The sequence below is a fragment of the Neopelma chrysocephalum genome, unplaced genomic scaffold (assembly GCF_003984885.1).
Source record: "Neopelma chrysocephalum unplaced genomic scaffold, ASM398488v2 Primary Assembly neopelma1_147, whole genome shotgun sequence".
In the NCBI taxonomy this organism is placed as follows: Eukaryota; Metazoa; Chordata; class Aves; order Passeriformes; family Pipridae; genus Neopelma; species Neopelma chrysocephalum.
The window spans coordinates 13,782,321-13,809,730 of record NW_020897809.1 but is presented as its reverse complement, the minus strand read 5'-3'; the positions used below and the strand labels follow the sequence as shown (position 1 = coordinate 13,809,730).

Sequence of the window (27,410 nt, the reverse complement as noted above, 5' to 3'; positions counted from 1 at the left end):
GGCAGTGGGGAGGAATGTGTGAAAAGAGCTTGGAGATGTCAGAGCACCTGCTCGTGAGGAGAGGGCCACATTAGCAGAGCTGTTGGCTAGCAGTAAACAGTCCTGGCACCCTTGTTTCAGGACTTGGCAGCAGCAGGAGTTGAACCGAGTCCAGCTTTACTCTCTACTGCCTGTTCAGTAAGTTGAGGACAAGGCAGATGATTAAGGAAATGTGGGGAAACTGCTACAGAAGCTTTTGGAAAGATAAGAGACTTTGGTCTCCATGTCTGACAGTCTGGCACTTCTCACTAGCATTGAATTCACATGCAAATCAAAGGCAACATCTACTCCCACAGGAAGCTTTATTAATGTACAGGCCTGCTTGCGAATCTCCGTGCTGATGAAGGTTGTGGGACTGACTTCACTCAAATTAATTTCCCTGTCTCTCCTCGTTTGAGCACTGTGCAGCACCGGCAGCCTCAGCAGGGCTCCCACGCCGGCATCCAGCGATGAGGTCCGGGCGGGAGTGGTACTGCCTGGAACCAGGGAAGGGGGTAGAGGTGCGACGCTCGTTGGCTTGGATTATACGGGATGTGCCGGCGTAATGAGGGCAGGTGTCCACGGGGCTTGAAACATCAGCAAATTAATTCCGTGAAGGCACTCCAAATGGGCTTGAAATGTTTTGCGGATAAGAGGAAAGAGGGATGGTGCTTCCCGGACCATCTTTCTTTTGCACATCCTGTGTAGCAGTGCTAGATGATTCTTGGAAGTGCAGCGGCAGTTCTTGCTCTGAGGTAGGAGGAAGAAAAGGCTGAGCAGGAAAACGTAGAAAGGAAGAGGGATGTGGGATCCCTGGGTTCACCAAGGACACAGTAGCTACTTGATGCAGATGTTCAGTAAGAACCAGATATGAGCTATAAACAACCTTCCACATCTTAAACCCGAGCTCATCCGATGCTCAGCTTTTACTGCTGTCAGTTATGTATAAGTGAAAAAGCGAAATCTTGAGAGGAGAGATGGGAAATGCCATTTCAATCTCCAATCCTCTGCAATGTCAGTGTGCTGCTATCTCACCTGCACCTGCCTTGTTTCTCCCTCTGATGTTCCTGTCCATCCTGACTCCTTGTATCCACGATGCTCCCTCCAGCCCACTTTCATTGTTTTAAATCCTTTCCTTCCCACCTTGCTCCACCCTCTGTGCTGGTCCCTCCCTCTCACCATCACTGGTCCCACCAGGTCTGCGCCAGGACAGGTGACAAGCGGACATGAAGCAGTTATTGCAGATGTCACCTCTAGTGGAGACCCTCACAGGGGTGGGTGTGCAGGATGTGGATGCTGTGCAGGTGGGCCTGGAGCATGGACAGAGCTCTGGCTTTGCTCTGTCAGAGCTTTGCCAGTGCAAGCCTGGCCCTGAGGACAGAAATCCTCATCAGTTTGGGGTCAGGCATGATAAGGGCTTATGGTGGCAGCAGCCACCCCAATGAGCTGCACAGAGCTTGGTGGCCCGCTTGAGTAGAGAGCAGGCATTTCTTGCATGGCTACTTGTTCTGGGAATCTTCAAAAATTTCTGGCAGCCAATTTAATTGTGCAACCTCTCAGCTGCCAGAACGGATAGAATATGATCATATCACATGAAATGCATGCAGGGTCTGCTATAGCAACTGTATTTCAAAGAGACAACACATATGGTGACTGGTTCTTTTTGGAATAATATCTATAAGTTGATGATGTTTTATTCAAAAAGGCTGTAGCTTGAAAGGTTAGGGATGTTCTGATTGTTTAGTGTATGATTAAAGAAAGGCTTCTGTGTTTTTTTTGGCCTATTGAATCTAATTACTGGGAACTAAAATGATCATTTGATTGCACATTTACCTGGAATTATTCTTCTGCAGAGCCAGTCTTAATAATATATAATAATATGTTGCGCTTGTACTGTATAGAGCTTCTTGTCTGAGCAACTCAGAGTGCTTTACAAGTATTCATTAATTAAATAAGCCATACAACACCCCTGTTAAGTAGGTGAGTATTTGTTGCCCATCCCCTTAAGTCTTGTAGGTTTTATTTCTGCTGCCTCTGCCCACCCTTGAAGATGCTTTTACAGCTAAATAAGCTAATTCAAAAAAAATAACATTTTTTTAACCATACTTAGAACTTTCTTCATAAAGGTTTCCTTTGTTCCATTGTATTCGTTGGTAGGCTGGAGGGTCTTCTGGTTCTTGATGCTGCACCGTGGTGGGGTGGTTGTGTGTGTGTGAGCCCAGATCCTTATGGGCCTGCCCTGGTGTGTGTCCATGCCCAGCAGCTCCCTGCACCTCTCACAGGGACACGGACCATTTTAGAGGTGTTATGGGTGCACTGAGCTCTGACCAGCTTGAGATGCAAAAATCTGGTATTACCCTCACCACACCAAGCTCTGTTGGAAATCGCACCCTGCCTTACAGAGTTTTTGTGATCTGGTGCAGGCTTGTTATTAAATTTGGAAGGAGGGCTTGTTGCCAGAGCGCAGTAGGGTTTCTCCTCCCTGCTTGCCCTGGCCAGCAGCGGTGGTTCTTCAATGTGCTGAGATGACCACTGTCTCTTCAAAAGTAAAAAGATGGGTCTAGGCCATAAAATAACAAGTTTTTACTAGGGGGTTTGGATCTGAGTTTGCAGTACTTGGTATCAAATCTTTCCCAGCAGTTCTGCACTGAGATTAAACACTCTGCAACTTGGAGAAGCAAGTGAAACCCGAACCGTATCTGACTCCTTAATTAAATAGGTATTAATTAAATCACTCAGAGAACATACACAGTAGGAGTGGGGAAGGCTTTTCCCCTCCTTCCATGTAGGCATCTTGCAAAGGGACTATTTTTCTTGTTTAACATTAATGAAGTCTTCAGCCTTCCCACTTTTCCACCTACACATGTACTGAACGTCTCCTAGGAGACCAAGGAGGCCCGAGTCCGGTGCTGGTGAATCCTCTGGGAGCAGCAGGCTGGGGTCTCGCCAACGGAGCCTCAGCTGTGCCACAGTCTGTCTTGCAGAGATCATCCTGGCATCCCCTGGCTGGGGAGCAGGGAGGGAGCCAGGGCAGGGACTTGCTCTTCATCTTTTCCCTCGGGTTTTGTCTCCTCTTGCTTTCTTTTCTCTACCTGATGAAGAAATCGGGCCTTGCAGAGCGGCAGGCTCTGATGTCCACGGACGCTTTTCCTTTGCTTTGCATGAAATTTTGCAATAATCCCCCACACATCATGCCTGCTCATGCTTTTGAGGTCATGTCCTTTGTCTCTCCATCCTGTAAGGTCACAGTGTCCCTTTGCTGCTCTGCCCCCTCCCGTTGAGTCCCCACAGCTCTGTCACAAGCCATCAGTGATTTTCATAGGATCAGAGAATATGGGAAGGGACCTACAAGGATCATTGAAGTCCAAGTCCTGGATTTTGGTGGGGTGAGATGCTGTCCCTGCTTTTCTTTGCATTCACTCCACCTCCTTGCAGCTTTCTCAGCCTTCAGCACAGTGCCTCTGACACTCAGCATGGCTCCACCTGCTGCTGCCTCTCCTCTTCCTCCCATCATAACCTTCCAGAAACTTCCCTGATGTTCTCTGGCGCGCAGGAGAGCAGACAGTGATAAAGGACTGCCCTCTTCTGTAAACCCGACCTGACCTGCTGGAAAGGAGGCACATGAAAGGCATGAGACTGCCCAGTAGCAATGAGGGCTGTGGGCTGCTCCAAGGGGACAAAAATAACTGTATGGAGCTCACCTCCGGTATTCCTGCAGTTACTTGAGGTTCACACCCAGGACTTGAACATCAGCTGCTGCTGGTTTTCTTCATAGTCAAAATGAGAAATCCAGTGGTGGGATATCACCACACTGCATGCAAGTGCTGAGTTCTTGTTTTTGTGGAAGCCACTGCTTTCCTCAGTGGAGGTGCATCAGGAGTGGAGCACTACCCTATGACCAGGAATTGCCTTGATTCTGTGCTCTGTGTGTGGCTCCCCATGCCCTGTTTGCTGTAAACTCAGTGTTCCAACCTCTTTCCCCACAGGCTCTCCAGGTGGCACGGCAGCTTCTCCTGCAACAGCAGCAGCAGCAACAGCAACAGCAGCAGCAGCAACAAGTTAGTGGATTAAAGTCTCCGAAGAGGAATGACAAACAGCCAGCCCTTCAGGTAAGGGGAGCCTGTGTGCCTCTGTGAGGGACTGGGGGCTATAAAAGATGAATAAATGCGTCTTCCTCGTGAACATTGGAATGGCACCTTCAGGAGCTGCTTTCCAGTGTGTCCACAGAGCGGCTGTGGCTGGTGTAAGTGGCAGGGGGAAAATCCCACCCATGGCATATTTACAAATCGTGAGCGTGTACTTTTATTAGCGTCTGGTAGGGTTGGATCATGACAAAATGGAATAGCTTTTGTTACTGTGTCAGTGTGCATAGGAGATTTGCATTAACATTTCTGTTTGATTGCTGTTCCATTTGTAGTCTGTGTTCACTCAAACCGTTGATTTGCTGTGTCAAGGATATTAGGAAATACTAGGATATCATATCATCGGCGTGTTTTTTCCCCTTTTATTGTCTGCTGATTTATGGACATCTTCAGAAATAAAATCTAAATATTATATAGGGCTTTGTGCTGTTATGAATTCAGAGAGCTAAAACCAATACAGCATTCTCAAACAGAAGATGTATGCACACATATGGGGCTTTGGAGTACATTTTGCTAGTCTTGTGGGATAAATCACGGGGAGTTAAAGACAAGAAAGACCTATTAGGTCATGTATCACATTTTCCTTTTTTTTTTTTTTGCTATTCTAGTGTTAGAAATCCCAAGTGGTGGTGGGACCGCTGTTATTTTCCTTCGGATGGTTTTCCATAACAAAGCACATGCTCAGGAACTTTCCACTTTAATTCTGTCCTCTTGCTCCAAGTAATACTGCTTGTATAAATACTGAGTCAGTCCCTTGCCTTGCCTCGTGTTCACAGTCCTCAAACATCTGAGATACTAACATGTACTTGCCAGTTTTGGCAAATTATATGTATCTAGTTCTTTATGTATTCCATAAACTGGCACTTCCAGACCCTTGACCATTTCTCTGGTTTGCAGCTGGTTATTGCTTTTATTACTGCTCTCTGCAATTGCAGTGTGTCCCTGGATTTTTGATAATCAGTTCCTGAATGCAGCAGTTCAGCTGCAGTTGCACAAAGCCCTGTAGCTGGGACATTTATCTTATCTCGCTCTTCTATATCTGATGCTTCAGCCTCTGTAGCCCCAAATTCTTTCCGGGTTTTTTTTTTTCCCCTCTTGTTGTCATAGCACGTTGTCAAACTCATGTCTGTTTTGCTCTTTCTATTTTTTTTTTTTTGGTTTGATATACTATCACCATGAGTTCCCTGACAGCATTGCTGCTTCTCTTGCCTTTTATATGTGCTTCAGATTATTTTCCTACAAAAATACGGATCCTAGACTCTTTAAATATGTAGTAGAATATGGAAGATAAAACCAACATCACTAAAGGCCTTGACAGTAAAGTGAGAGGACCTGATCCTGTGGTTCTTACCCAAATAAAGCCGATGGAGACTTCAAGGGAAGTTTTGCCTGAGTGAGGAATAGCTATTAAGTGCAGCCCTTGGCCCAGTGTGGACAACTTCAGGCTTTGGCGTAGTGATTTCATCTTCAAAGCATTTTGCAAATACTAATCTCCAAAACATCCCCAGAAGGAAAGTCTGATAAGTAAGTAGCATTATCCCAGTTCTGGACTGGGAAACTGAGGGAAGCGGGTTAAGCGACTCGCTTAGGATCACAGAGGGAATTGGGTTTAGAGGTAGGATTAAGATTCATGAGTTCCTGGCTCCCACCCCCGTGCTCCGGCTGCTGGACAACACCTCACGCTTTACAGCCGGGCTATTATTCTTTTGGAAAGTATGAGGCATTTTGTCATTGGGCAAATATACGTTTTATTGGCAGCGTCGAGAGCCGTAATCCAAAGCGTTACATTAATGCTTTCAAAAATATTTTATTTGGTAAATCCATAGCTGATCCATATGCCTTTTAATAGACTCTTCCACTGGGGACATTTTTAATGAGAGATTGTGCTGGCTAGGTCCAGTGTCAGGTACTAAAAGAAGTGCTTTGTTGTGCAGATGTCTTAAGAATAGCTCCAGAGGATGAAATATGACTGTGTTGACCTTTCAGCTGTGAGCTTATTTGTCAGGATTCAAATAAGTTGAAAGGATCAAACCAAACAGTTTCCGTAGTCAGACTGGGAATTGTGTTGCAGAGGTCAACAGTGAAGGCCACATCGCGGATTCCATAACATAGCCAATTGTTGGTACGTATTAAAGTACTGGAGCAGCTCCTGCAGTCAGAGACACAATTAAAATTCTAATTTATTAATGTATACAGAGAGCTGGCCCAGCCTGTCACTCACTGATTCAAATGACTGCCCAGTCTTTTTTTTTTTTTTTTCCCCTTCTCACTCCTGGTGCTGTTGCAGTCTGAAATGTACTGGAAGTCCTCTTGGATGTAACACCCCCAAGTGCATCCTTATAATGAAAATCTGTTTCTGAAAGGAAATGGTGCTGCTGGGGGTAGAATTTTTGAGTAAAACTGCACCCACACAAGCACCCACACCCCCTGAGTTGGGATGGGGCCACGGTGACGAGACGATGCCTATTGCTGACAGTACGTAGAATAAATGTCAAGGGTGGGGGAAATGAGCCCGTTTTTCAGAAGTTTGCCTAAATAATGAGCAAGTCATCTTTGGGTTTCATTTATAAATATAGATGTCTCATTCAATAGCCACAGTGGTTAGCAGTCACCTGGGTTTTTTTGTGACAAACAAGCTTCATGTATAACAAGAACACCATAGGCGTCGCTCATCCCTGCTGTGCTTGGCGAGGGCACTGCTGAGCAGCACCCAGCACGAGTGCTGGGGAGCTGCTTGCATGGAACAGGGAGGGGTGCTGTTTTCCTGGGCTGCTGGTTCTCCTACTAAAATGCTCCGTGGGAGGGGAGGCCGGTCCTGGGGCTGGAAGAGCTCCCTCGGTCTCAGGCTCAGCACGAGGATGCTGGCATGCAGGCTGGCACCTGAACCCCACCGCCACAAACAGATGCGGAAAATTAAACTGGTAGACACAGTGTGGCTAATCTGTTACTGCCTCGTGGATGATTTCCTCTATTCCTTCTTTATTCACTGGTCAAATAGCCATGGTACTTAAATATATCCCAGCATCCCGTGGCCACACTGGGACACGGTGCTTTCAATAGCATTTACGTGACAGTGGGTTCTTCAATCATATTGACCTTGACCTTGGTAACTCTACCTGAAAGATCTGCTTTTAGCAAATTGTGAGATATTTAGTGTATAAGAACTTGGACGCAGGAGTGGAGATGTGCTCTGCTGATAGTTGAAAAAAACCCAAATCTCCAAATACAGGATGACTCACATTTTGAGCCTATCTTGCGCTGCCGTGGTTTAGATTTGGCAGTGACCGCCGGTTTCACAGCCTGATGACACAAACAAAAGAAAATTGAAAGTTAAGAAATGGATTTAGTAACCAGCAGTTGGGGAAAGAACATAAAAAAACATCAGTCCCACAAAAATTACTGGAAGTGAAAAAAAGGCTAAAGTCTGTTTGATAATATATTTGCCATAGACATTGGATTTTCTTGAGTCTGTGAAGCAAATAATTTAACAGACCAGGTATGCTTAGGATTTTGAAAATGTGCACATTTTTCCTGGCCAAGATAAATATATCTTTGTATTAATAGATGTATTGATTAAAATTTGCAGCTTTAATTGCCGATGCTCTTAACGATTATTCATTTTGGTTCTTCAAGCATTTTAGTTGCTGGCAAGAACACACAGATTGGAAACAAATCAAGAGACACATTTTTCTCCCAAGAAAATAAAAGTGCATGTGTGTTTTGGCAATACTAAAAATACAATTTTTTTTAAAGACGTAAATGTTGTGTGTTGCATCGAGCTGGAAGTTGGATACTGGACCAAAAACAGATTTGGGACGTCCAAGTCAGTATCTCACAATTGAAACCCATCACTTGGCTTTTTTTATGTGATTAAATGAGAGTTGTTGTCTGATTGTTAACCTGTGTGTGTTTGGTGTGAAGAAATAATGGAACTACTGGGATGGAAACTTTTGTTTTTGGTTGACATAACAAAAAAATAAATCTTCCCTTTAAGTCATGGCCAAGAAAAGAATTTGGGTTTCGTTTGAATTCTCAGGGTGAGACTGGGGGAGGCTGAGAGGAGACAACTGTCCTTGCCTTTGCATACCGCTGCTTTTTACAGCAGCCTTTTGGCTGGGCTTTTGTAGAACTTAATTTGCATGCTGTATTATCTTAATATTTCTTTCCAGTATCTTGAGAAATAGAAGAGGGTAAGAGGAAAAAATCACTGTAGCTGGATGTTGTGGGCAATTATTATTGTTTTTTATGAAATTAGAAATCGTTAGCTTGACAACGTAATAAACACCGAAAGGTGAAGGGCAGGGTATGTTCTGTTTTGCTTGGAGCACACAAGTCTTAGGTTATTCTCTCTCACGTTTTACACCCAGAGTACCTTTTTTACCTAGCAGTGAATTTAATGGCTAGTAGAGAAATTGTCTCAGCAGAAAATTTGGCAGGGGAAATAAATTTGCAAGTGTATTTATTCTATTTGTGTGAGTATCTCTCTCTGTTTCGGTCTTAAATACAGGAGTTGATCTGAATTTGGCCTCAGTCAACCAATGGGAATTTTTCCACCAACTCTACTTGGGCCGAGGTTTCACTTCTGCTGGGTTCAAAGTTTGCCTATGAAAATTTCATTTCAATTTTTCATTGTTTATTTTTGACTTTGGAAATAAAGTTGAGTTTTTCTGGTTCCTAGAAAAGGACCCCCTAGGTTCTTTTATTTTTCACCCCTAAGCCCAATTATAGGTGTTAGTTCTTGGAACGTGCCTGTGAAGTGCAAACATCATCCACCTCACAAAAAGAACAAAATCTGAGTCAGGTCCTCAAAATTACAAGATCAGCTTGAAAATTTTGATACTAAGGGGTTTTTTTCAGTGAAACCTGTGGGCCTCTTTTTGCTGCCCTTTTATATATTTTTAGAGCCTTTAGTATTCAGTTTTTCCAGCTTTTTAGACTGAGCAGAAAGGTGACAAATGCAGTTTTTCTTTTAAGAAGCCTGTGATTGTCCTGTAATGTCATGATTCCAAAAAAAATGAAGCTTCTAGGAAAATACCAATATATTGGGAGAGCTGGCAGTGTGAGGTACTGTCAGCAAACATGATTATTCTCATTTTATAGCCATGTAAACCCCAACAGAGAGATATTAAGTGGCTCGCCCGAGGTCAGAGAGCTGCAGACCCTCGGTGGCATTGAGGTGCACGGCTCTGCTGGGGTATTTGGGGCTTTGGTATCTGCATATTGAAAAGAACTCAGTCCAGAGGGGTAAAGTGGAAGCCAGGATCCCTTATTTCCAGCCCTGGGTCTTGTTGGAGCACCCTGACTATCATTTTCTCACAGGTTTTCTGCTTTGACATTAAGCATTTAGAGAACAGTTTTGTAAAAACAGTGATTTCTGACCAGATTGGGAGTGGGGCCGTGGGGCTGGCAGTGCCCGAGCCTGAATGTGCCTTACCCACCTCGGGGAAGGGGAAAACAAATGAAACCTTCCTGACTGGTCAGAAATGTGTAAATTGCTGACAAAATGACACATGTAATTAAGAGTGCTCCTGCCATTTTACCTTGTGGTTTACACCTACAGTGTTGAAAAAAGAGAGTGACTCCCACCTCGCTAATTACCATTATCACTGAAATGGTAGGGTTTGAGTCATTAGTTCCATGTGCATTTAATTAGAGGAAGGCTGAAATTGGATTTAACTTATTACTTTTTCATGGATCACTTTCTTGTCATCACTTCAAATTGGATTGCAGCCCCAGGTAACTAATTATGAGCGCCACAGGATCAAGAGTGAAAAAAAGGTAATTAGGAATAACACTGTTGGACCCTTGCTGGTAGTCCACTTGTGCTTGGGAAGAAATGAGAGCGGTATTTTGTAGTATTACAGATTAGGGAGTTAAAGGTATGTGCTGCTGCCAGGAATGATGGGAGACTGCCCCCTCCTATAGTGGTTTATATGATGTACAGCTGGGTTGAAGATGTTATAGCGACATGGTTCCACAATCAGCTCCTTAATACCAAGATTAAACTTGTAAAAGCAACAGATCGGTTGTAGGCATGAGGCATCTCAACAACCGGGCAGCCAGGGGTCCGTCCGTGTGTGATTGCACCGGCGCTGCCGAGGCGCTCTCACGGTACCGGGCGGTGTAAGTACAGCGAGCTGGAATTGATAACAAATTAATGAACATATTAATGATCCGAAAAGATCGTTCACATCCGACGGGGAGATATATCAATCAGGAGAACAACGGTGAGGTTGATGATGTGTATGTCAGGGACTGAGCTCGGCGTCGCTGCCGTGATAAAAATCAGGAAATCAGGATGGTGCTTCTCTTTTCTTTGCTGGAGAGGTTTCTTTTTGTTTTGCTTTTTGTGGGCAAGGTTTGACTTGGTTGGTTTGTCCCTCTTTCTTCTTTTTTATTTTTTGATCTTGGAGATATGATTGCCAAGTTCTGCTTTCTTCAGAAAATACTTTAAAACAAATTGTTTTATTTCCATGTGCAGAACAGAGTTCAGAACTGCAAGTAATCAATTTTATTGACACAGTCTGGAAAAAAATGTTGATGAGAGTTCAAGGATGTGAAAAGATTGAAATTTCAAAGTACCCAACACCGAGTCTAGGAAAATTTCAGAAGTAGTTTCATTAACCAAAGAAATCTATTGTGTGAGGATCTGTAAGAGGAAAATCTGCTCTAGGACCTAATGGTATTACAAGGAGGCTGCGGCAGCTGATTTTTACCTTTAGAAGAGGAAAAGTTTCCTAAATTCTCCTAGTAGTGAATCACAGTTCAAAGGGTAGCACAATTTCCTTAAGTTGTTTAAAATGGCTTTTAATGCTCTGTTAATTTAGGCAAATATTTGTGACTCAGTGTTGGGTAAGTGCTGCTTGCTCATTATTTCCTGATGCAAAGCAAAGGGTAGGAAATTCTGTGAACACCATGCAGAGATGCTAAAGAGACTTAAGAGTAACAAAATTCAGTTACGGAAATTAAGTCTTTCTCATTTACTTGACATTACAAAATAAATCTCGAGATTAAAAGGTATTACCTTTAATACAGAAAAAGAGAATCTCCTTTAATACATCTCAAATTGATTTACAATTTTTATACATAATATTCATCTGCGGTTGAAAAGGGGGCAACCTAAGGTCGAGTGATGTAGTGTTTCCATTTTTCCATATGAGTCTTACTGTGTGTGATAAAAGCAAACTCCTTTATTTTGTCAGTGCAGGAATTTCTGATGAAGTGCAGGGGTCACTTTTCTGTCAATTTGAGTAGGCAGCATTTTTGAACTACTGTTTTTTCCCCCCCCCCTTCCTACAAACCGTGGCCCCGATCTGACACACTTGTGCACACACACACATACACACTTGAAGTGCTGCAGTCTGCAACTTATTAGTGCGCAGTGCTGGAGCCTGTCCAGTGGTTAGAAAATTTCCTGAAGCCTGGAATAACAGCAGTGGGTGCAAGTGCCATCGAACAGAAGTGACAATGAGGGGCAGTCCGGCCCGCCTGGCGCAACGCCCGGGCTGGAAAACCAGCTGAGATAGTCAAACGCAGGAAGATTGACGCGGTGCATCTGGGAAATGCTCAAGAAGTTGGGTTCTTGAAAAAATTACCTTCTGTGATCGTAAGACATCATCTGTTTTCCTACAGAGATTGTTTATAACAGGGTTTTCAAGCACTTGTCAAATAACCAGGAGTGAAGGAAACAGGCTAAAAATCTCTTACCGTTCAGATGAGTCCTGTTGTAGCTGGAAAAAAAACAAACCCTCGTCACACAGATCCGCAGCTTCTCAAGGCAGAGGGAGCCTGGGAGAAGGAGAAAAGGAAACTATTAGTCAAAAGCGACCTGTCTGTGGGTTGGGGAAGGTGGTACGTCGGGGCGATGGGCGCAGCGGTGGCACGGCGAGGTGAAGTCATACCTAGGAACTGTTTTTTGTGTTGCTTAGCTTTTGTTACCGAGCTGTGATATCATGGGCAAAATATTATAAACATAGCATGGCTATAGCTTGCTTGTGTAACAAAAGATCAGGAACTTTTATTAAGTTTGTTTTCCTTGTCATATTGTAAAAATTTATTATGTGTACTGTGTATATTAGAAACAGATTTGGGTAATTCTGTCTAAATGAAGTCATCCCAGCTATTTCCAGACTGTCTGTTTTTGGTTGTGAATAATTTTCATACATCAGATGGTTGTCATATTTAGTAGCTCTCTACATTTTAAATAGGACATATCCCATTGTGAACTTCCACGGACTTTAGCCTGCCTCTCGTTTTTAAGGTTATTTTGTTGCAGGAGTATTTTACAGAGCTGCCCCTGGCAGGGCGGGGAGTGCTGGAGGAGTCCCTCGCCTTCCTGCAGCAAAATAACAGGTTTTTCACAACTGCAGTAGTACTTGTGGCTTTCGGCAGCACGCGCTGGGAAGAGCCTGCCAGATACCTATTTCAGCTTGTCCCTTTGTGTTCACACTTTGCAACAAATATGTTAAAAAAACACTAAAGGAAAAGTACTGTGTATCAAAAATCTCCGATAAAAGAATTCGCTCAAAGAGTACATGCTGCTGCCTTTTTTTTTTTTTCCTTTTCACAGAAGTGTGAAAGAAGTTAATGTTTAAATGTTTAATGTTTTAATTTAAATCATATACACATCTACATAGCAGCTAAGTTACTGTGACTTTTTTATTTATTTTTTTTAATCCTCAAGGCAAAGTTTCTTTAGTCAGCGTGGGGAAGTGCTGGTGTTCCTTGCACACTGACCGAGAGGAGTTTGCACTGGAAGAATCTGCAGTGATGATCACAGAGCAGGATTTTGCCCTGAAACCATCAACTTTGCCAGAAATACTTGAGTTACAGCAATTTGTTTAAAAAGAAAGTTAAAAAAAAAAAAGCAGGAGGGAGAGGGAGAGAAGGCATTTTGATCTGGCTTGCTGGAGTGGAGAAGAGCAGCTGTTTGCCTCATGTGTTTAAATCTCTAGAGCTAATATTGAAGTTTCAGGGCAACAAGTGCAACATAACAGAATAAGTAGAAACTAAACCCAGGGAAACAATTGGAAATGCGGCTTGGATGTGGCTTCGGAGCTTGACAGTTTTACAGCTGTGTCGTCAGGTTGGCAAAATATTTTGTGGTGTGTGCAAAGGAAAGGCTGTTGTGTTGCTGAAATGTTTTTATTTGCCTGATAAGTGTAATCTGCCTTTTATAAATTACTAATCTATTTAAGGTGTAACATTTATGGCGCATAATCTCAAGTCATTGAAAGCCTGGAAAATTAAAGTAGACTGAAGGCACAAAAAAGAAATATACTTTGTGTCAGGCTGAAGTTCGATGAAGCATGGAGAAGATGGAATAGATTATTAAATAAACTTTGAGAGGAGATGGAAAAAGCACTGAAATATCTCATTTTGAAAAGAATTAGTTTACTTGATTATATGCAACTGTATCACACTCAGGAAAGTATAAGACAAATGAAAGCAAAACAAAATTTAATTGAGCTATTATTTTGCAGACTTTGGCTCCGTTTCAGACAGCCTAATCAAATTGTGCTTTGCTCAAATAACTAATGTTAAATGCAGTCTACCAACAGATGTTTAAACAGAGACTAATTGGAAAATCTACATCCTGGGTTTAGCATGTCTAGCTGAAAAAGTTTTGAAATTGCTTTGGAGCGAGGTGGGAAGATGATGGGAGGAGCTTCAGGTAGCATCGGAGAGTGGTGTGAGGAGGCAGCGGTGCCTGTGCCAGAGTTGACAAGGTCACCAATGCCACCGAGGTCACTGATGCTGTAGCTTGGTATGTTTGCCCCTCAGAAAGTTGTATTTCATCATGTTGTATCGTGAGGGTCATGTTGCAGCTCCATAGCTCATGCCACGTGCCAGTGCTTGGATTATGAAATGTGGTGGAGCACAAGGACTGAGGGTGTTAAAAGCAGTACCTGTGATTATCAAAGCTCAACACGTCCGGCCAGTTCTGTCACTTTGGCGTTTTTTAAGCAGCTACAGATTTAAGTTATTGACTTGTGTGGTACATCTCAGCGCTGAGCCTTTTACAACACATCTGTGCAACCATCCCTGGAAGTGTTCGAGACCAGGTTAGATGGTGCTTGGAGCAACCTGGTCTAGTGGAAGGTGTCCCTGCCCATGGCAGGGAGCTTGAAACGAGATGAGCTTTAGGGTTGCTTCCAACCCAAACCATTCTATCATTCTGTGTTTGGTTTTGTGCATTTTGCTGCTCTTTGGGGCTTTGGGCCAAGGAGTTACTACTCATGGTTTGTGTCCTGTACTTTGAGTGGGTTCAGTTGGTGTTGTGCAAGTGCAGTGTACATTTCCATATTTGCTGTGGAAAAGTTTTATCCCAAGGACTTTGCTGTCCTAGGGAATCGTGTTTTGTGCATTTGGACAGTTGAAGACCATTGTTGATGGTCAGTCACTGTTGTCACTGGCCACTTTATTAAGTTGATGAACCTTCCCTGTCCATCCCAACATGAGCCAAGGCAGCAACCTATCGCCCTAAGCAGGGTTGTAACCCATGCCTCTATTTCATGTGGTCTTCTTCAGGAGATTACTCTGGGAAAAGAGTGATATGCAATGTGATGAGTGATCCATGAAGTGTGTTAGAGAGGTCTTTCTGCCTCTTAGAAAGGTTTATTCACTGTTGTCTAAGGGCAGTGGCCCCTCAAGTTAGTGCTGGTGTTATGGCGGCTTAATAGCCAATATGTAATGCGGAGTAGTCAATCTGTAAGAAAAATAATCATGCACACATAAATATATATATGTATTTCCAATTTTACCAGTTGGAACCCTAGAAAAGGCAGATTATATTTTATGGCTTGTAAACATCAGGGCAGATATTTCGGGAGAACTGCAGACAGCTGTAATTTTGTGAATGTGCACAAATTACTTGGAAAACAAATATTCCTCTGCCTACACAGCTGTATTCACAACCGTGGACCAGAATGCCTTTTGCATGATGCTCACGCCTGGTTCTATGGAATATAATAATGCTCAAATGAAGAAAATGTGATTTAAAAGTGAAGTCAGAATTAATACTCGCTGTGAAAACCTGTATTACTGGCTGAGGTGTTGGCACGGGAGTGGATAAACCACTTGAGGAAAAATGAGAACCAACCAGGGCATTTATTTGTACTCAGATCAAGAGCTGATTGCTCAAACTCCTGTAGAAGAGGTGAACATGTCTGTGTCTTCCAGAGATGCCTCATGCTGCCTGTGCCATCCTGCAGGGTAAACACTGAGTTGGGTTTGATGGTTAGAGTTCTGCAGGACTGCTTTGGGTCACCCGTGGGGAGAAGGGGTGCGGGAGGGAAGTGGAGGCTCCCCCGTCTTCGCAGGGGACGCTGTGAGTCAGCGTCTTGCCTGGCCCTTTTCTTCTCAGTTACCTGCACCCAGGTGGATTTGCAGAACACAACTGAGCTGTCATTCACATCATTTGTTTGCACGCTGGCGGTTCCTTCTGTTTGTCCTTTTCCTGTGTGATAAGGAGTTCCTACAGGAAAGTATGAATAACAGGAGAGGAGGCAAAGAAAACCCCCAAAAGTAAAAACAAGGCCAAGGAAGAAGGAGTAAAGCACAAGTTAGCAAGAGCCAAAGGCCTGGCATTGATTTTACTTTTAACTTTGGTGTTTATTCAAAGGCTGTGGATACAGGTTAACTTCCTTGGCTCAATATTTATTGCTGCGTTACTTGTCTTAAAGTGGAACAATGAGTGCTTTGTTGATTGGGTTCAGAGATTGTCCTATTTTACTCCATCTCCTGCATTTCTCTCTCTATCTGCAGGTTTTAAGCAGTTTATTTTAATTTCAGATTTCTCACCCTCCATTGTGAATTGCTGGTGGCACAGCAGCACTTGAGGGACTATTGTTCGTCTTTTCAAAGTGGTGGGAGCACACAGTGAAGCCGTTAGCTCCTGTGAAACGTGACCCTCCTTGATGATATCACACTTTGCAGATTCAGAGCAGGATAAACATTTTAAAGGAGAGGGGAAATATCAGATAGGTTATTTTTTCATCAGAAAAGGTTGTGGAAATATTCTGCGCAAGAATTAAAAAGTAAGAGGGAAAAAAAACCCATAATGGCACTAGTTACCTTTCTGTTTTGACAGCCATCAAAGATGTGTCCAGATCAATTAATAGGAGAGGGAATATCTCCTCTCCATTACCCACACCGACCCTTGAGCAGACAGTGGAGCAGAAAATCAGTGCAGTCACAGTGCAGTGAATGATGACTGTACTGATTTTGCCCTAATTTAGCCATGGCAGTGATTTCAGTGCTATTAGGAATGGGCACATCCTGGACAGTTTCTCAGGCTGCAGTGTTTGGAAAGTGCCCCCACGGTATTGGGGATTTCTCTCTGGAATAGGAGCATTAACATCATGTAGAACATAGTTCAGATATTTTTAAATCCCGTTGTCAGCAACTGGCACTAAAGGGGGAAGGTATGGTTACTGTATGCATCACTGTTATTTTTTACTTGGAAAATGTGCTCGTTTTGAGTCCTTCACTCAGCTGTGTCTACCCAGAGGAAAAACAAACCAGTTTCTTCTGGGAGAGCCCAGCAATGGACACATGAGAGCGGCAAGGCCAGCTGCAAAATTGTGGTTTGTTGCTAATTCTGCAGGAGTGAGAGGACGGGACCACCCTGTCTTAAAAAAAAAGGGAGAAGGAAAACCAAAACAAAAGTAATTTTAAAACCCACTTTCAGTTTGTGACTTTGATTTTGCTAAAAAAAAAAAAAAAAGGCAAACTAAAAAAAAAGCAGCAAACAGCTTTGCTCCTTGCCCAGGATGCTGTAATAATTACTGGGGCAGTTTTTCCATTCATGGTTGCTTTTGCCTCACACCTGCAGGAAGCCCGTTCCTTTGCTTCTGTGCTTCACCACCGCAGTACTTTTATTTGAAAACACGAGGAAATTCAATTTCCTAACCCGCCTCTCGAGTCAGGGCAGTTACTGCGATAGAAGAGTTGCAAATGGCTCGTGTGTGAACAGTTTAGGATGGAGCCGTACGGGGCCGTGCTGAGGTGCGGGAGAGGGAAGATAATTGTAAATGTTCTTGTGGGGATCTGATTGACAGCTTATTGTCTGCAGGCAGTGAGTAGAGAATAGGAAATGAGTTAAGTGTAGGGGATCTGGCAGGCTGCAGGCTCTGCTGATGGCGGCTGCTGCACCCAGCCAGGCACCAAACCAACCCGTGGCACCCCTCTTTCCAAGGCACCCCCAAAGGGACGCCCCTCTGTTGGTTCGAAGCGTGTGTGAGATGAGGCTGTGTCTTGTTTCTGCTGCTGGGTCATCTGGGGTTCCTGGAGTGGTCTCAGCCCCTGTGTTTGGGTGACCCTGGGGAGTCTGTTACTGTGTTCCCGACCTGTTAATATGGGGGGACAACAGGGATGTCCCATGGCACCAGTCCATAAGCAGAACAAGGAAAGGAAACATCTTCTCTCCAACTCAGTAAATTTGTCAACACGAGGTCTCTTTGGTAGCTTTACAGTATCGTAATATCTGAGGCTGGTTACATGTGTTTTTAAGTTTTCATTATTCCACTTTTTTCCCTTGAGTGATACATGCCCTCAGGTCCAACAGCCCATGAGGAGGCCCCAATGAACACTTAAATATTACAGAACTGCACATGCAAAAGATAGAAATACCAAAACCAAATACTCCATCCCCAAAATCTCGCTATCTGTAATTTTTTTAATCTCCCTGCCTATGTGCATTTAAGAAAAAAAGAAAAATCCCAGCTTTGCATTGTTAGTGTAGGCTTCTGAGCCAGATTGTACTACAGAGCACACTGATGTGTCTTCCCCTGAGGTATGGAAAGATCTATGTGTGCTAAGCAGGTGTTTTCATTTGTTTAATTGGAGCTGAGTTTAGCACAATATTACAGATAAATGAATTACACATGTTCAGTAATTCATAGAAAGTGAGCGTTGTTTTGCTTAGACACTTGCCTTCGCATCCAGGTTCGCAGAGAAGATAGTGAGCTGGCCAACGAGGACTGAGGTCTCCTAAAAACAAAAAACTGCGTGTGCATGAGCAAAGCCTGACGTCTGGTTGCTAAAACAGCAATAATTATTTCACCTTTGTTTAAATTGTAACATTTTAAATTTAAATAGTATCCTGTTTTGACAAACTACAAAACCACAGGTCTGAAAAAGAAGCGCACGAGGCCTGTGTCAATAGTTGGTGGCATCTCTGGGCAGGAAGCTTTGGGGTGACACACGCTGGCTGTGACGACACCAGGGATGGAGAGACCCAGGAACCACCCAGAGGGCTCTGGGGCTTCTGTGGCGTGCCGTGCCCAGAGTGGTGACATGCACATTGCTTGGCAAGGTGATGACTGGTTTGCTTCTACCCGTGTGGTTTTTTTATTCATTATTAGTTCTTTTTTCCATCTCTCTTTTTGCTGGGCTTCCCAGGCTCAAGCTGCCGCCCCCTTTGCAGAGGCACTACAGGGTATGAACAGGTCTCTCAGCAGAGGGACAGGACCCCTGGATCCCAGGAAAGCCTCCCTGCTGGGAGCAGCACAGGGGATGTGGCTGGCCCTGCTCTCACAGGAGCACTGAGTGAGAGCCACAGGCAGCTCGGAGGTGCTGCCTTTCAAAGGACGAGCAAAAGCGGTCGCTTCTTACAGCTTCCCTCATGGTTTTGAGTAGTCCCAGCCCTTGGCCAGCTTCCAAATGGATAATTCAACTTACCCGAATTTCCTCTGCAGATTCAATTGTAAACTCTTTCCTCGCTCTCCCCTGCCAGGGCTGTGTATAACTGTGCTGCTCAGCCTTAAACAACCGTCACGTGCAGCTCCAGAGCCCGTGGAGTTTGAGGCACAGCAAGGAAGAGGCTGTATCAGAACTTGTGCTGAACTCTAGGGAAAGTATTGTTTGTGCCTTTTTAGTTCGTGCAGTACTTGGGAGCAAGCTTTTGGATCAAAGGTGTGGTTGGAGCATAAGTCAGTGTTCTGAGCTGGCGGGGCCAGCACTTGAGGCTGATTGTGAGAAATGATTTACTCAGGGACATCCTTGCTGGTGGACATCCTCACCGTCAAGTCTTCTGATAACTGAATTTAAGGCTATTTAGGTGAATTCCTCATTCATCTACAAATTTGTTAATGCATTGCCTGTAGAGCTACTGTGTATGTGTATATTCCTTCCCTTCCACCAGCTTCCCACCAGCCTCCTGCCAGACCACTCGCCTCCATGGGCTATGACAGAAGAGTCTTGTATGGCAGGAGCTACACTGATGGAAAAAACAGTAGCCCTTGCCCACACAGGTACCTGTATGGAGCTGTGCCTAGCAAAACCTGATCCTGGGATAGATCCAGGCAGGGCTCAGCGCGGCAACATGGCTTTCTAAAGGAAGCCAAAGGCACGTGGGGAAGTGGTGTGTGATCTGGGAAGTGCTCCTGCATCCTCTGGGTTAAATGGAACCACCACAGTAAATCACAGTTGAAAGTGAGTTGGAAGCTTTTAAAACTGTTACTTGTTTGAGGCTTTTCCTGCTGCACGCGTCGGTATGGGATTGTTCTGCAGGAGGCTCCTGGGAATTAATGTGTGTCCAAACCCAGCAGCAATCTCAGAACGTTTGTGGCGGTGTAATCTATAAACTTTTAATTATATATAGACCTGAGTAAATAGCTTGAAATCTCTTTAAACTCTTTGTTCATGAATGTATATTAAAAAGTGCCCATCCCATATGCACACACGCACACACACCCTCTTCCTTCCTTCCTTCCTTGTTTTACACCCACTTCCAGCAAGTCTTTGGCTCGTGGCATCCGTCCTTGTGCCGGGAGCTGTGGCCAGAACTCCCCACGGGGGTGGCCCAGCCAGGGGCTTGGCTGGACACTGAGCCCCCCCCGGCGTGTGTGTGGTGTCAGAGGACAGTGCAGGAGCTGTTGACTGTGTCTGGGTTTCCCACTTGAAGTGCAGCCCTTTTGGGAGGCTGATTCTGCAGCTTCAAACACTTTAATGAGATGCAAATTGTTTGTGATGCTGCCTTACTAAATGTATTGTAATTTTAAAATCATTTGCTTGTTAATTGTATTTAAATAGCTGCCACTTAGACAAGCAGAAAGTTTCCAGAAAGATAAATTGGGTTTTTTTTTTCTTTTTGCTGTGTTTGAGAGCAGCCCCGATGACTTTTCACGGCTGCTTTGGTACAGCACATTCCAAATGGCAGTGTGCCCTGGCCTCACTCACCTCCTGGTCCTCATTTCTTCCCCCAAAGAAGAAATACTCATTCTGTTACCTTTCTTCTACAAAACTACAGTCCCCTGGGCAAGTGGAGTGCCTGAGGAGGTTCAGAGTAGAGATCACTTACTTTCCTCTCTGTTCAGCCAAGCCGGATCAACCTAGATCAGATTTTGGGGTGTGTGATGTGGATGCTGCTACCCCTGTGCATATGGGATTTGAAAGGATCCCAAAGGTTTAGGGGATTTAGGTCTTTTGGGCCCTTTGAAATTCCCAGCCTGTTTTTATGTCGATGTCTGACTGCCAGGCAGCCGACGCAAGGTCGCCCATCCTCAGCACCTTCAGGGTTCTGTCTTCTGCATGTTGAAATAAATGGCAAAGTTTCTCTTGGCTCTCGCTGAGCAATATGAGGTCCTCATTGACCTCAGTTCAGCTTGGTTTAGAGCTGATTTTGATACTACATGGTTGCTAGCTTTGGCATGGAGCAAGCTACATGGTATCGTTTGTATTTTATTTGTATTCGAAATACTGTCCTGGAAAATGAAAAATAATATTTCCATATCAGCTCTTTCTTCTTGCCTTGGCTGGAGGACCCCACCCTGCCCCTGCTTCTGACTCTTGTTTTCCAGCTACTCCGTGTTCACCGCCGGACCCTTATTTCGATTCTGCCTCGTTTTCCCAGCGATGTCTCATATTCCCTTTGTTTTCTGTTTGCATCTTTGTTGTGCGGCAGGATCAGTAATAATAGTTAATAATTAGCAGCTCAATAGCACTCTTCACCTTCAAAGCAATTTCAGGCATTAAATCACTCAGCTCTGCTGGCACTACTACAATATTGACTTGTTACTTCACCAGTGTCACTGAGGCAGCAAAACCTGCATTTTTATGGAGGCCAAAACGGGGTCATTTTTTTTTTTACAGTACAAAATTGGCAAAAAATAAAATTTTCTCCTAGGCTGACACTTCGTTTGCCAAATTTCAGCGTAGAGCCAATTTTTAAAGCTGAGTAATAAACACCTGAAAAGTTCTGGTTTATAATGGCAGTGCTGAGAAGCCATTAACTGAATGGCTCTGCTATAACATAAGAAAACCCTTAAACTGTCAAAAAACTTGTAGAAGCTGGTGGATGGAGGCTTAGCAAATGCCAGCTTTGCCTTGAGCCTGGAGCTGAGATGCAGAGGGAACCTGTGCAGACTGGTAGTGTGGATCATTAGGTGCATCGCTTTCCATTATGGGGAAATGGTCCTTTCCCATGTGTGTGGTGGAGTGAGGTGAGCATCCTGTCCCAGGTGAGATCTCTCCAGGTCTCTCAAGCTATAGGGAGAAAAAGGTGAGGAGGTGCAATGGGGATGGAGCTCCAGGGGAGCAGAGAGCAGAATTTGGGACAACGGGAAAAGCCTGGAGCAAAGAAGGAATTGAGGGATGCAAGGTGTCAGAGGGGATTTGAGAGGAAACAGCGTGGGGAGGGATGTGGGGCTGGGAGCCTGGGCAGCAGCAAGTGCAGCTCTTCAGGGCACTGGAGGGAGATGGCAGGGAGGTGGCAGGAAGCCCTGGAGAAGCCCTACTTGGCTTGTGTTCTCCTGGGCCCATAGGGCTTAGTTCTGCACAGATTTTCTTGGAAGTGAGGGCATTCTGCCTGTGACCTGTGGCTCGCTGGCACAGGTGGAAGGAAATGCAGCATCCCAAACGAGCATCATGTGTGCACGTGGCCAGGATCAAGGTATCAGAAGCCACCTCCCCAAGGCAGCACACAGCCCATGACCAGCTCTGCCCTTCCCAGCACAGGGGGGAAGCTGAGCTGTAAGAGCAGCGTAGTAAAATAACAAATTGACCAGTAAAAGAAATCAGTAAATGAAGGGAACAGCTATTAATGTGCCAAGCCAAGATGTGTAATTATACCCTAGGACTTTTCCAAACTAATACATGTTAAAGGTGTAAACCTATTAAAGGAGAGATTTTTCTGTACAGGGAACTTATGTAGATAGAAGGATTTACACTGTATTTTATTCTTGTATTATAAGGTATAAGGAACATTTGAGCAAATCCAGTCATTCCTATTATTACAATATCATACGTTTTTCATACCATTTTATGCAGTTCTTCAAAAACTTTGGCAGTAATTCTCTTTATATTGTTAGGAATTTTCTTTTAAAAACAGAATTCTTTTTCTCAAATAGTTAATTAGATTTTGAACTTCAAATACAGTACTTATTTTTTTTTCCTCCCAAGAATAGGGGTGTTAGATCCATTGTGCTGGCCAAATTACAGTTTGGATAGTTACATTCTCTCTGCTTAATCACCCTGCAATTTCATTCGAGTGAAGGATTTGGTGCCTCAGGTGTCCTGAATTCCTCCAGGGCTCTGTGTGGCGAAGTTGCTGCCACCATCCACCCCGGAAGCATCTGCATTTAACGGCAGAGAATTGTTGTTTCCTTCCAGAGAGGGATTTTTGTTGTATTCCTCTGTTGTTACACTTTACAGCGTGTTTGCACTTTTCCGGTCCCAAATTTTTAGGCACATCTGCGTGATTTCTCTTGCTGCAGGAAGGCAAATTTGTTTTAAGGGACCCCAGACAAATTCCTTTATTTGCTTGTTCACCCTTTGGCATGATGGGTGCAGCAAAGGAGTGGGTCTTGGCTGCCCCACCGCATCCTCTCCCAGCTCAGAGACCTGCTGCCTCTCAGCATCGTCTGTTTTCTTGTGGCTTGAGGGGAGAAAAGGATTGGGATAAGCAGCAGCCAGATTTGGATAGGAAACGTCAGTGGGTCATAACCCTTGCACGCAGTTAGGATCTGCCTTTACCTGGGGAAGGGAAGTGGGAGGGGAGGACCCTGTCCCTGAATTCAGTTTGGACCCCGTTTATTTGGGATGAAGTGATGGATCATGGCGCATTGCGCTGTGAAGGGCTGGAGTGGAAGTACAAAGGAAAAGCCCAGAGCACACAGTGAGCCCTGCTTAGTGATGCACAAAGGACTCTGAGCCGGTCGGATGACCCCAAGGGATCTGAGAGCAAAGTCCTCTGGTTGGGGTGTTTGCTTAGCCGGCATGGCTGGCTGTTTCTCGTCCATGTGAAACCAGATGTGCACCATCAAAATGACTGATGTGGCCAAAGGCCAGGGAATGGCTGTGCCGAGGCTGGGTCTTCTGCCCTGCAGTGTCGTTGTCCCAAAATGACAACTCCCTCTCCTTTCCCATTCCCTGTGCTGCTGGGCTGAGTGAGGGGGTGCTCCTGACCCAGAGGCAGTGAGGAAGAGGGGAAGCACGCCATGGGCAGTGTGGGGTGATGGTCACGAGGACACCTCCCTTGCCATGCCCTGCTTCCTAAAAAGCACTTTATACGTATACAGGGGAACCTAGGATGGTAACCTGTAGCATCTCCTCCTGGTAATTCAGAGCTGCCTTGCAGCAAACACACCTTCCAAGTGCAGCGTGACAACCAGAGAACATTTCAGGGGGACTCCTCTGTGTGCGTCTGTCTGCACTGAGTCTTCTTGGCTTTAGCACTGTTTGTCAGCTTTGCAAATTGCACTGTTGTGCTGCTTTTTGGCATTTTGGAGGTGCATTTGATCATGGTGCTTGTTCTAAAGCAGGAGCAGAGATCCCAGTGCCACTCGCAAACTCTGTCCCTGTGTAGCATCAGCATTGTCACAGCTTTTCTGTGCATTCCTATATAACCATAAGGGCTGTTGCCTAAACACCTCTTCCGGAAACAATTCAAGTTGTTTTGTATTATGTACAAAATTAAGTGTCTTCCTCTCTAAAGAAGAGAAGAAGCTCTTCCCATGGCTGCCTTCTTTAAAAAAATTAAAAATAGCTTTTGAATGTTGGAGGAGAACTTGGAACTATGAGCCAGCTAAATAAACTGTATCATGAAACCTTGGGGACCACTGAAATGGGAACAGTGGCCCATTACTGCTAAGAAGGTGTTTTATTGAAAATACACTGATGTGCGTTCCCAGCAGAGTGAGTGAAAAACGGCAATGCCCAGTGGTGATATGGGGTGTTCTCACAGGTGAACCAGAATATAGAGCTCAGCACTCCTTGGCTGCGAGCACAGTGGTCTGATGGGTGTTTTTCCATAAAGGGGCCCATAGTTAATCCGTTTTATTTTAATTTACATCTCTGTCAGTACATGTGTGTACGTAGGCGTGTGTGTATGTAGTTTGTTGTGGAAGCAGGCCTGGGTTTTTAAAGAGGATCCTTTGTGGTGAGGTGAAGCATTAAGTCTCCTGATGACAGAGGCAGATTACCAGGAGAGGGCAGTGCTTCCAGCACTTCATTCCACACCAGCTGTCCCCACACCAGCCCTAAACTGGGGTGATCCACCCCCAAACTCCCAGCTGGGGACCCTGGAGTGGCTCCAGCCTGGAGCACCCGCCTGCCTGCACTGCTGCAATGGGCAGGAGATGATCTGGGGTGGCCAGGAGTTCACTGGTTAATACTTAACAGGCAAAAATGTGTTTGATTGACGTTTGTTTTGTTGATGTTTCATTCTGTGGTTTTTTTCTTACCATGGCAACTTTAACATCACGACAAAACACCTACTTTTCCTCTCGAAGCCATCGCTGTTGTCATGCCCAGTGGGTTATTTTGGTAGACAGGGCTTGTTCTTTTCAAGTGGAGGTGTTGCCATCTCCTACCAGATACCACCTCCAGTCTTTCCTGTCCTAAGAAGGTTTTCTCTGTGTGAACACTGTGTTTCAACCCATGGCAAAAAAAAAAATGGAGTTTTAGTGGAAACTGCAGCATTTCCTCTACTGTACGTGACATAAATGCCATCTCACATAATTAAGGAAAGTAACCGGGAACAGTTAGTGGTGATTACCTCTCAATATATTGTGTACTTTGGGGCAGAAAAATAAATTATGAATAATGCCCAAGCACACTTGGAACAATTTGCACACTGTGCTGTGAGTGATGCAGACCTGCTGGTAGAAGAGTGTGCTAATAAATTTTACTTTGTGGCGGAAACAAGAGATTACAGTTTATTAGGAAAGGAGATGGCAATTTATTAAGATCAATCAAATATGAATGCAGAGCAAAAACGTTGCCATTTTTATTTATTTATTTATCTAGAAGCATGGGGGGAGCAATTATATAAAATTTGTTGTTTACCTGTAATGTTTGATTCATTATTAATATTTTTATGTTTAGAGGGAACCATAATTTTGCTGAAATGTCTTCCATAACTCCTGCCCAATCATATTCATAACTCACCTGAATGTTGACACATCCTGCTGTGTATATATAAATTAACTAGTAACACTGGCATTATAAAATGATGCATTAAATGAAGATGTGAATGGTAATTTAAAGCATGCCATGAAGTGAAATTTAAACCATTGTACAACACTGAGGGGATTTAAAGAGCCTTGTTCATGCAGAATTTGCAGGGGCAGTAAGGAAAATGACAGTTTCACATCAAAAGAAGAGCAACAGGGACACAAGGATTACTGAAATGTTAATTGCTTTGGTATTCTGTTTTGTTAGACACCATCAGCCTAAAAATCACTTTTCTGCCTGAAGATATTTTACCATGAGGGCATTAGCTGAGATTATTAAAAAAAGACCAAAAAAAAAAAATGTTTACTTTGTCCTTTTTCTCAGCAGTTTGTGGGTAATAAGTTTCACTGTTTCCTGTTTAGTCAGTTGTTTTCCCCATTTGTTTTTGTAGGTCTTTCAAACAGCAACAAGGGAAAATGAAGCAGTCTCAAAACAGGAAAATATGATTTAACCCCACAAAAATGGGCCTGGGGATCTGGGAGTGGGAACAGTATCCGAGACGGCTTTTTCCCTTTAGAACTGCAAACAGCAGTTTGCTTTTAAACTGTCCCACGGCTCTGTCCAGTGTGCCGAGCAGTGGGATTTGGCACTTGCCTTTGCCAGGCTTGGCATGGGACTGGTGGAGGGGGGTGGGCTCCTCTGTGCCACAGCAGCGCTGGCACAAGAGCTCGTCTGAATTACTCACTCCCAAATTTGTGTTTGGGGAACAGGGTGCAGGATTTGGCCCACCACCAGCAGACAGAGAGCAGAGTGGGACCTATTTGGCCCTGCCTGCCCAGGGGAACATCCCGAGGGTAAGAGCAGATGTGTTGCTGTCTTAGGTAGAAATTGCCTCATATTAGGACTAAAAATTTCCTAATTTGGGACAGATTAGAGGAGGTTGTGCTTTGTGGATGTCTTTTCTTTCCTTCTCCCCTGCCCTGCAGTTAGATGAGGCTTTTCTGTAGGCAAGTCCATGGTCTCTGCATGGATAGGTACCTACAAAAGTCTGTAAGTAAAGTGTACATGTAAAATAATGGCATAACAAAACCACTTATTCCACTGTATTCATCATAATTCCTAATCTGTTCCTCTCACTTGGACCTTAGTGTCCAGTGATTGTTTTCTTTCACCTAGGTGTTGATATGACCACTTAATATGGATCAGATCCCGTGGGAACACGGTGCCAAATAGCCATCTAGCCTGCCACGCTCTTTCCCAGTTATTTTTAATGTATTACTTTATGTGTTCTGTTTTGAACATCCCTGTCTGATGGTCTCTGTCTGTGATGACTCTCCATAATTGAATGGAATTAAAGTGGGAGTTTATGGTTCTTCTTAGTCTTTTAAAATATTTTGCTGGCTTAGAAATGCATTATATTTCATGGTGACCTTACTTAACAAGTGCTCCCATCTCCTTTAGTAGGGATGAAGTTTTTAGCCCACGGCAGATGTTGGCTGAGCTTGCAGGTATGAAGCTTTTATATGAAAGGGTATAAAACGCTTTAAAAATATGGCTTGCAGGTTCTGTGGCCTGCACTCAGTGCTTAGACAGCACCTTTCATTTTTCAAGGTGTTTTGCAAATATTGGTCTACAGAAGATCCTGAAATGAGTCATATTATCCCCATTCTGCAGATGAGGAGGCAGAGATGTTGAGGTCATTGAGTGCCTTGAAATGGTGCAGGCCACTCCAAAGCCAGGCCACAAACATTGCAGACTGAGCTCTCAGAGAGAGGCATCCTCAATGTCAGAGACATTTAAAAAAAAAAACAAATCTAAACAAATCACAAAAATTTCTAGGTGACTTGCCCAAGG

At 44.2% G+C, this 27,410-nt stretch overlaps 1 protein-coding gene across 29 annotated transcripts in view; it reads left to right on the top strand.

Annotated features, from left to right (window-relative positions):
- Positions 1-27,410, top strand: part of FOXP1 (forkhead box P1) — a 345,834-nt gene that overhangs the window by 231,690 nt on the left and 86,734 nt on the right. For all 29 annotated transcript variants that reach the window (XM_027700840.1, XM_027700836.1, XM_027700839.1 and 26 more), the window contains one exon: positions 4,005-4,127. In XM_027700840.1, coding sequence (XP_027556641.1) covers positions 4,005-4,127 — 123 coding nt within the window. Of the gene's footprint in view, positions 1-4,004; positions 4,128-27,410 lie in introns of those variants that run through there.